At 39.7% G+C, this 11,179-nt stretch overlaps 1 protein-coding gene across 2 annotated transcripts in view; it reads left to right on the top strand.

The window, feature by feature from the left end:
- Nucleotides 1-11,179, top strand: part of rasgef1ba (RasGEF domain family, member 1Ba) — a 119,631-nt gene that overhangs the window by 9,429 nt on the left and 99,023 nt on the right. For both annotated transcript variants that reach the window (XM_032517187.1, XM_032517186.1), the window contains exon 2: nucleotides 10,772-10,819. In XM_032517187.1, the coding sequence (XP_032373078.1) occupies nucleotides 10,772-10,819 (48 nt within the window). The remainder of the gene's footprint in view (nucleotides 1-10,771; nucleotides 10,820-11,179) is intronic.

Raw genomic sequence — 11,179 nt, 5'->3', positions numbered from 1 at the left:
GGATTCCTCATGGGAGCGAAAGCAACAATGCACTATAGCTTTTGAGCAGCTGCAAGGATCTTTCATTTTAGGTTGAGACTGTTAAAAACCTGTATAGCTGCTTTAATGATCATTACTGTAACTGTATTAGAAAATGCAATTTTATGTTTTACCGCAACAGATGTAAGGACACAAATCTAAATAATAATTTAAGTAATAAATTAAAATAAAGAAAAATATAGCATGTAGGATTTTAAAATGGCAGCAATAGCAATGATGACAAAGACAGTATGTAGAAAAGCGGATAAGTTATGCCACATTACAGGAACTCATTAAAGCCTTTTAAAAAATTTGATTGAAGGAGACAATTGCATAATTAATCGCAATTATTTATGATACAATTAATTCTACAGCAAAATTTGGAATTGTTACAGCTCTAACGCTGCTCATCTATTCTCAGGGCGATATATCCTCTGGTTTGTTTGTATTTCTTTAAACCAATCACAACCCTCCTGGGTGTACTAAGTCTCAGATGCGTTGATGGCCTTACCAAATAGATAGCGAAGAGAGCTGAAGAGGATAGAACGTAGAGGAATGTTGACAACATTTAATGATGATGATGATGATGATGATGATGATGATAATATACAAGAACTACAAACAAACAAGACAAAAAAAATTCTAAAATCAAGACGTCCCATAAAGTAACAGTTTATATAGATATTGGTGAAATGTTTTATTTTCAGGTATTGCTGAGTAAAAAGAGTTATAAAATCATAAAGTGAGCTATAAATCATAAACATAGACAGACACCCCAGCATGAAGTGGGGAACAGATCATATCTCCTATGTGTTCCGGAGAGGGAGATCATACCGGGAAGTCCATCCATCACACCGACGGCTCCATATGTATAAAGTGGATGCTTTTATAGACAGAGCATATGGGAATGAAGGGAACAGACCAGTGTGTAGATCTGTTTGTCAGTCTAAAAGACAAGACAGGAAGTAGAGACAGCAACAGAAAGAAGAGTAGAGAAACAAAATATATACATATTTTTAAGAAAAGAAAAAGTTAATTTATTTCTGAATCTCCTTACATTGTTTGGTTCATTTCAGCATTAGAAGAGTCTAACTTATTAAGACTGTCTGTGTGACACTTTTTTTTTTTTTTTTATAGATGTACAATCAAATATCACGATATTCTTGACCAAATACTTTGATGTTGTTATTGTGACGATATTGTTTGGTTGACTTTTGGTGCTTTAACAAAATGTTATTTACGTAACAAGATTTTTGATAAATAATCACCAGAAAGGATTTAACGAGTTAGTTGATAACGGTTAAGAATTGAACAGCTAGAACAGTCTGGTAAGTTCTGAAAATGACATCACTTTACTGTAATGCAACCTTTAAAACCAGGAAAAGACACCACTTAACATATTACAGTATCTAAGACATCTAGTCTCTAGTCTATATCGTGATATCGATATCACCTCGATATATTGCCCAGCCTGAGTCCGGCTAGTCTGGTCTACACAGCATTCTGGGATGGGAGAAAAACGTGCTCTGGTTTATGGTTTCTTTAAACTAATCACAGTCGTCAAGGGTGGCACTAAGTGCCCACGGAGCCCCAGTGCCACTGCAAAATAGCCTCGGGAAGGAACTTGTTTTGGTGGAACATGTGTATGTTCAGAAGTTGTTTTAGTCATGCAACAGAAAACTCTGATTGGACGGGTTGTCAAGCTAGCCGTCTGAATTTACCGTGCAGAGATCTGAGGAGCAGTTAACCATAGTCCTCATAAATGCACCAGAGTTTAAAATTCCAACCCAAAGAAAGATAACAGACATCAGGCCAAAAAAGAGGATGTACAGTGGATTTTCAGACGGCTACGGAGCAATCCTGGAAGTGGAAGGTCATGGATGGAGACTATCCTGTATGTTAGCCTGGTCAATTAGGACCAAAGCGTCTGGTCTGAGCTACGCCAGCTGCACAGGAGAGTTCCTCAGCGGTAGGTCCCTTTTTAGAGCGGGGTGTCCATCAAACTTAACTGCTAATCAGGGAGGTTTTTTTTCCCCCTTTCTGGCAGAAGAATGGCTGTTGATGAAGACTGTTATCAGAGCCTCCTTTCCCTTCATGACAAAACAGCTGTGCTTTCTCTAAATGTGCCAAGCGCGAGAGCGACCAGCTTTCCCATTATCCACAGCCATTTGTGATCAAGTGTCAACCACCACGGCTGAATGACGAAGCCCATCCGCTGTCCCTGAAGATGCACTTTCACTAATGGCTGATAGATACCAGCTCTGTTAAAACTGTTAAGAAGTCGATTAAACCCCAACTTTCCCAGAGGAAGCTAATCTTCTCCAAAAACTTGGCATTTTAAGGCTAATTTGACTTCTTCTACTGAGAGTCTTGGAGCAATTTAGAACATTATTGTTCCCTTTTTAAGAGGACATCGACGACTTAAAGACATGTATATTTTGGGATGTGATTGCCTTGATTGGCAGGTCTCTTAGGCTGATACTCTAGCCACCACACCTTCAGACAGGATTTTAATGGTCCATCTAGGGACTTGCATTGCAATTAAGCTAAGGCTATAAATGCTGTGGTGTGTGACATGGGTCTATGCCACATACTTGTCCCTATATAAATTAATAAAAATAAAATAATTTGGATTTTGTAGCTGAAAGAAACTGACAAAGGTGGTAGCAAGTGGTAAACTCCAGGTGTAAAATACACTTTCCTTCCCCACACCCACAGGTAACGAATATGAAAACACATTACTGCCTCTTGTAAAGACCCCCCCCCTGGGATTATGTATGTATTAAGTGTATTGTGTTGTCATTTTATTGGACCATGAGTCCGTAATAAAGTCCTAATTATGTATGAAGCTTAATATGACTGCTCCCCTTCATGCAACACATAGTTATTACATAAATGGTAGGAACTGTCAGGATTACATTTCACTGGAGTTGTATTTCATAATTCCACGTGACAAATAAATTATTAGTTAATAAAACATCATCATGACAAACAAGATACTGAGTCATAACAAGCCCTTTTTTATGAGATTATTTCTCATAGACTCAATAGCTGGAGCTTCATAAAATGCCTTCTCATAATGCTGTCACAAAAAGTAATAATGATGAGATAAACCCTTACTGATGGGGCGGGTTTGTTTTTTGCGCAGAAATCCCATTCTGTTTGTATATATACATGTGATACATACATACATGGCTTTGTCCATGTATTTACCCTCTGACGGTTTAACCACAAGGGGGCGGAGTGCAACAAATAAAACCAAGTGCAGCTCACTGGTTAACTTTTGTCAGCAGGAGGTCCAGAGAGTGAGATTCTCATTTTCTGACTCTGAGGAAACAGTATGTTGCATGTTTTTACTTTATCAAAAATATGATAATTTCCATGTATTGTTATTGACAAAATGATAGTTTAGGATGAATTAAGGACACCGGCTGTAGTAAAATCTTGCAGCTGTGTTGCAAAAATAACAACCTATAAGTGATTGAAGAAAAACAAGATTTACTGTAAATTATACTGCATTTATAAGATTTATATATATATGAAACGGTGTATCTAAAGAGATATTGTTCTCATGTTTCATTGGATCAGGGCTGTTGCGTTCGATAAAAAAAAAAAAATCCCCTATTACATCACTAGCTCTCAACACAGGCACACTAGATAGTAAGTAAGCTGTTCCCATGCTGTTGGAAATCTAGTCCTCTGTCAGCCGGCCTTGCAGAACATGCACACAAACGGCGCTTTTTTTTTATCACATCGCAGTCAACATGACAGGGGAGAGGATAAGGAGAGGAGGAAAGGAAGGGAAGGTTAGAGGGAAGGAAACATTGGGAGTCAGTCGGGGCGGGGTTCTGCAGGGAACGGAGTGATGAGGATTTTCACACGACGGTAAGGGGGCGTCTAGCTGTCCGTCATTGTATAAGCAGTCTGTCTGTCACTGCTGCTGGTCACCAGCTGAAGGTTGTCAGTGCATTGTTTCCACAGCATGCATTTTTCATTTATTTGATCTCCATACTATTGTGCTCTTCTAATTTTGTGAAGACACTTTTAGGCATGCTGTAAAGTGACGACATTTTCCCGCCACAGAATACAGAAGAAGTTTTGTTTTTTTTCCGCCTTGCTGAGAATATACCGAAAAAAAGATACTTACAGACTAACAGAAAGCACAACGGCATGCACCAAAAACCAAGCAAAATGCATGTACATAATATGATCAAGAAAGATCACTACACACTAAAAATAGAATCCCAATTAGAGAAAAAATATGGGATTAACTTTTCTTAAAATTGTAAAAGACTTGACTCTAACTCATAGTTGTAGGTTTGCAGAGTCAATTCATCAGCTTACAGTAACCTGACAGCAACCTTGAGATTTTTTTTCTCATTGTGTGCTTGAGTTTGCTTTGTTCGCTTTTAATCAGTTCTCTAGCTCAAGTTGAAAAGAAAAAAGTAAAGTTGGTGGAATGAATTCAAAGCCAGTCACAGACAGTGCTATATGTTCAAACACACAATGTAAAGATGGTGGGAACATCTCTCTACATTGTTCAATAGTTACACTGTAAACATTAGGCCCCTTGATGGAGTGAGGCAGATTTCATTTTGGAGGGAAGTCTGATAGATTTCTGTTTCAGGACCGCATGTATTTTAACTCTGTGCAAATATGCTTTTGGCTGTGGTTTTGATTCCAGGATGCTCATTCACATGAATAGCAATGAGATATTCTGGATGTGTTCTGCATTCAGGAAGAAGATACCCCCTGCCATTCATATGCACACATCAGTGTCACACACACACACACACACACACACACACACACACACACACACACACCACACACACAACACACACACACACACACACACACACACACACACACAGACACTCACAGACACTCACAGACACACGGTCATAGCTGAAATCACTGCTCTGCATACATACATTTTCCTACATGCACATAATAGCAGAGGGGGTCCCTTGTCAATATGTGCATGTTGATAGTTGCTTGAGTCTCAGTGCAGACAATCCCTATGTTGCACACGGTGAATGTTGTGAAGAGTGAGATGCAAGGCTAAGAGTGCAAAACAACAAATTTCTTGTGACCCACTTTGCAACCAGTTATAGCCCATCATAACATTCACACTGAGGACATTTAGGAGTTTGGACTACATTCGATTTTCTGATGTTTATTTGCCCTAACAAGCATTGGCCAAGCAGCATAACCGTTTCCAAACAGTTTTTTCAGCAGAGAAGGGTTTTAGTTACTGGACACCTCCCAGGTGTGGATGTGAGAGACTTTCTGCAGGCAGGATGCAACTGGCATAGACCTTTCTGGAATAGGAAAAAGCCTAAAGAATTCAAAGCAATGAGAAGGAGCAAAAAAACTCAGAGGAAAGAAATTATAGCTGTTGTTTCAGAGATGTTAGGACACGCCGGGTTAGACCAGCCGGTCGTATCGGCAGCTAGCAACCCAGCTCCCTGGATGATTGGTCGGTCAATGTGTGTCGTCATCCTGTGGTGAGCAGTCTTATCTCGGCGAGCCCTTTGGTAATCTACCATTAGCTCTGATGTCAGTAGCATTTTGACGCATGATAAAATTCCTTTTGGAATGAGTTTGATTGAAAGAAAAAGTTATGGTTCATATGTTTTATTGAATTGTCTGTTGTGTTTGGGGTCCTTATACAGTGTGTACAGATTTCACTGAGTTTTATTAAAAATAATATAAATGTACAGTATATGTAAATAAACCGAGAAAGAACAGTGTATTACATTTTGCTTTTTATTTTTTTACTACACATGAAATAATATGTAATTTCCAGGGGGAAAAAAGTCTGTTAATGGACCTTTTTTTAGGAGTCATGTTGTCAAATGTTTGATGACCTAAATCTGTATCAGCACACACACACACACACACACACACACACACACACACACACACACAGCAACACTGACTTTTATCCACTTAGTCTAATTCCATCAATAAACTCATGTCACCAAACTACATCAGCGCTGATGTTAATGCTGTTGGTCAAAACTGTTAAAAGCTCACTGAGGTTACATTGACCTGGGAGGACCCCCCCTCCACCCCCCCCGCCGCAGTGACCCCGCTGACACCTCATACCTCATAATAACGACTGCGGCACTTAGGTCCCATGTGCCCTTTTTCCTCACACTCTCACTCTCGCACACATTTCTGCATCTGACCTTCCACCGCAAACGAGCACACTTCCTGATGAGTGTGTGACCCACTGAACTGGATCACCTGCAGGGGTGAGGGGGTTCAGCTGCGAGGGGTCCGGGGCCGCCCACTGGGACAAGTTTAGCAGATTAGATTGGTTGATTCAAGACGATGGACAATGACTTGTTTATGTGCTGCAGGTTACCAGACAAACAGAAGTGAAATAAATGTGTTTTCTGTTAGTTTAGTTAAATGTAATGGGACCAGACAGAGAATATTATATGATGGTAAACCTTTCAATAAAAAGAGGACACACAATTTACAACCCAAATCCAAGTCATGTGAATGTCTTTTTCTCTTTTGCATACGTGTAATTTCTTTATACTGTATATCCAAATATACAAAGTGGAGAAGCAAATCCTGTTATACCTGCCAAACAAATTCATTCATCTAAAAAAAATGCATATTACACTGCATCCACTCTAATCACCCACTGCAATTACAAATTACCAAACATAGTATGTATTCACAATAAGGTATTAAGAATCGGTTCCCTATAAAGGGAAGCATATCAATAACAATAGAAAAATACTCTAAAAGGATTTCTTTACATCTTGTTGGCCTGTTTAACTTCCTGAGGGGTGACGGAGAGACAATACAAAAGAAAAAGAGAGACTGTATGTTTGCACCTCAGTCAATTGATTGTTAGTCTCTCTGTGACCAATATCAAGACACTCTGGGACCAATATTGTTAAACTCGGGACATATTTTGGCTCCCAAGAAAAAGATACCAATTGATTTCAGTGATGCTGTGACCTTCCCTCCACTTTTCAGTTTTGTAATGAACGTGTCTCTGACCTGACTGTCAATGAGACGGAAACATTGGTGTGCACAAGTCCACTCCCAACCGGGGGAAAAAAAAAATGCATGGGTTTTGGTGATCTATGCTATAGGGCCACCATCAGGCTGGACTCTCATCCATCCGCCTATAATAGTTATATCTAACTTTCTAGCTAATTTATTTTCTACCTGATGAATAGTGGCTGTGGTCGAAGTAGTCCAAGAAAAATTACGTCTATAGTCTTTTCCTAATCATTTTTCCTTGTCCTCGATGGAAAACATCAAGAAATGATGTGAAGGACAAGTCATTAGGACTTCATAAGGAAAAGTCAACCGCTGTGCTAAAATAATCTGACTGCACTTATAGGCTGTCTAATTATGTGACTGTGGATGGTAACGTGGGCCTGCCGTGGTGAAACTAATGTTGCAAAGATGAACTGCTAAAAGCGAATCTTAAATACTTTACCCCAGGTATTAATACTGTTGTTCCATGCAGGCTTTATAATCATTGACAAACCAGGTGAAAAATATGACTTTATTCCCAAGGTTGGAATTGAAATAAAAGAGGAATATAGGCTGCCAGTCACAAAAGTGAAATTAAATAATACTCCCCCCTCCTGTCCACTCATATTTATCAAAGTAGTCGAAGTCCGCACAACAGTTTATTGCTCTGGAAAAGTGCAAATAAGTTACACAGCGTTTCAGCCCATAATTTGGCCTTCCTAAGGTATATTTGATTGCCCAATGCTAATATGTATCCAGATGAATCCCAATTATGTTTGTATAAAAACAAAGTTCAATTTATGCAAGGTAGGCATTACGTTTGTTTTCCGAAAACAGCCGAATGAAGCGTTTAAGTGTTGCTGCGTAAATTGTGGGACGGCATTATCTCCGTTCCTTTGGTACAGGATGGTTCACTGTACTCTGTATAGTAAAGGAGTAAAGACAGGAAGCAATGAAGCACTTTTCGTTTATATTCAGAGAATTTGACCAGCTCTTTGTTGGCTTACACATCTCTACTTCGATACTAGGAACCTTCCTAAGCAAGGAAGACTTTTTGACCACAGCCAACTTGACAGCTTGCGTCTCCAGTTTTTCTTTGTGTGCACACAAGTGATCCGACTCTGCTAGCTATTTGCGTTCTCATTTGATGTGAATGTTACAAAACCCTTCAGCCGCAGACCAATAACAAAAGATGGGAGATTAGATGTCTGGAACTAAAATGCCAGAACCAAAATGTCCCGCTGTGCTTGTGATCAGATGGAAAAGACAATATGCGATTCTCTCTCTCTTCCCCCAGTTCTCATTTCCCTCGCCCTGCCGTCTCCTCAACCTCGTCCCTCTCCTCCCATCAAAGATACGTTCAGTCATAGCCACCGTGCCTCTCTCCTCTCTGCACTGTAATATTCCTCTAAAGGTCACAGCAATTGTCTGCCTGAGTAAAACAAAAAGAAAAAAGTGTCAGGTGGTGAAAACCAAGGAAAAAACACTTTTCCGTGGTTTCCACCACAGAACAATCTGACCTTCTCGGCCTGAGTCTATTTTATTTCTGTAGCTGTCAACATTTTATTTCTGTCTGAGACTGAGTGAGAGGTTGGTTTCCTTGTTGACATAAAGGGATCATGGCAGAGATCCCCTGTCGATACAAATCTTTAAAAAAAAAAAAAGATTTAGGAGTAAACCTCTTCATATGGGCACGCACTCTACTGAGCTACAGAGGGTGCCCATGATACCAATCTTAAACTGCTATTGATTTTTTTTTTTTATTTGGCTAAAATACATTGACGTAGCTGCTGTGTATTCTCACACAGTACAGTTATGTCTTCTACTCAATTCAAAGTAGTTATTTGTAGATTAAGACTTTTTAAAGATCAGATAGTTGAGTGCTTATAAAATATTCCTTTTAATATCTGTAAAAATGACATGGTGTTCAAACCAGTTTATTCTTAAAACCTCCAGGGACATGTTTCAGCTTTTCCTGGGAGAAACCATCCCATCAAGTGAGAACCCACTGAGTTACACAAAGCCCGGAGAATAGATGTCAGGCTCTTTGTATCAAGAGCCTCCCAATTTCCATCGACCAACTGGGGGTATTGATGTCGCAGTGGATATGTCACATGTCTTTGGTGTGGGAGACCTGGGTTTGATTCCCATTGCAATACATCAATACATATCCATCAACCAATGTGTCCCTGAGCAAGACACTTAACCCCTAGGTGCGCCACAGGCGTGCGACCTCTGCCATATATAGCAATTGTAAGTCGCATTGGATAAAAGCGTCAGCTAAATGACATGTAATGTAATGTAACTCTGGGATAAATAAATCAGCTCCATCGACTCCGTCAGCTGAAAGCTGCTGCATTAGTGAACAGCAGCATACGACCACCTGCTCACCTTTACTCCCCTCCCTCACCCCAATCTCACACCTACTTTCCCTCACACCCCCAAAATTTCCATCTGGTGCAGCTCGTAAAATAAAAGCCTGCTTCCTCCACAAGGTTTTACGGCTGCTTCCTGGTTTCTTTCTTTTTGGATCAAATAATATCTTTGTTGGGGTAAAAGTGGGCTGTACGATTATTTTTTTGTGTGGCTGTGTGTGTTGTGTGTGTGAGAAACCCAACACAAATCATCAAAGGTTTGAGTGTAAGAGTGTGTGTGTGTGTCTGTGTGTAACTCTGTTTAAAAAAATAAATAAAATAAAATAAAGAGAACCTATACATCAAACAATATCTATGTCACTTAAAGAGGTGTGGGTGTGAATGGTTGTTGAAATCTTAGAATCTCTAGATCAAATAATGTGTTTCTAGTGCTCAAAGTGTGTGTGTGCGTGTGTGTATGTGTGTTGCCTGGGTGTATTTGTGTGTATTTGTCCCCACATGGGATTTCTTTGCCATTTTGCAGAGTTCTTTGTAAATAACTCCTTTGGGAGCTTCACATCAAGCCTTTTAAAGACTCATTAGGATTCGTTGTTTAGTCGTCTCCTCCGTGAACACGTTTGTCTCTAAACGCCACTAATGGCTCCATTCGTCTTAATTCTCGCAGTTTAAATGCAGCCACTTACATTTTTTTCAGCCGTTTAGGTGATGTTAATGCAACGAAACAACTTAGAGTGAGGGCAGCCAGAAGATAATCAAGCCCAATTATTTATTACTATAATGGAGAAAAAAAATCATTGCACTTCTCTCTTCTTTTCCCTTGTCAGATGATGTTTTATTTTCATCATTTCTTCATTAAATCAAAATCATTCATTTCATTAGATCTCTTGTCATGATAATGAGTCTGGTCACATGATTAAAAGAAGCCGCCAAGCGACTACCAACATGAATCAAAGCTAAAGCCAGTGTCACCCGAGTCCACTACTACTACTAGTAATAACTATAAGGGCACTCGGAGAGCACAGACCTCTGCCAAGGTCTTGCTCTATCACGCAATATTAACAAAAGTGTATCCACACCGTTATTCAAATCCGCTCCAAAATGTATTGAGTTCTTCCTTGGCCCATGCTTCACCCTTCCAACATTGCATTTCATGGGAAAGCGTTTCTGTATTCCTGCTGACAGACAAACTAACAAACAAACCAACAAATCAAACCAAAAACATAACCTTCTTGGGTGGAGGTTCTAAACTGTCTCTAAAACAGAAAAATATTGTTTTGTTGATATTTAAAACAATAAATATTTCTGATGACACTCTATCCTGATATTGTCCATAATAGTTTTCTGTCTCCTCTGCCTCCCTGCAGTGCCGGAGCCAACCCCATCTCGGGCTGAGGCCTTCCTCCAAACAGCGGGTAGGTAAACACTGGAACCCTTAAATGACTTGTTGTTTTTGTTTTGTGTCTCTGTGCTCGCCCATATTGTTCTCCACACTCAAGGAACAGGATGTATATACACACACACACACCCCAAACACTGCGTGGCTCAAAACATCACATGATGGTTAGATCACTTAGACTGCAAGTCTGTGATGCTGCAATGTTGGAAAGTGTTTAAATGCAGCTTTACACCTCATTTTCATACATCTTTTACAAGTCATTTATACTCAAGATTGGACGTTTGATCAAGTTGAAGTTGTGTGGAGCTTGCTGGGAGGGAGTTGAGGTAATGGAATTTGTGTGTGTGTGTGTGTGTGTGTGTGTGTGTGTGTGTGT

The sequence above is a fragment of the Etheostoma spectabile genome, chromosome 5 (genome assembly GCF_008692095.1).
Source record: "Etheostoma spectabile isolate EspeVRDwgs_2016 chromosome 5, UIUC_Espe_1.0, whole genome shotgun sequence".
NCBI classification, from domain to species: domain Eukaryota; kingdom Metazoa; phylum Chordata; class Actinopteri; order Perciformes; family Percidae; genus Etheostoma; species Etheostoma spectabile.
The sequence above is the reverse complement of the archived record's forward strand: the minus strand, read 5'-3'. Positions and strand labels throughout refer to the sequence as shown.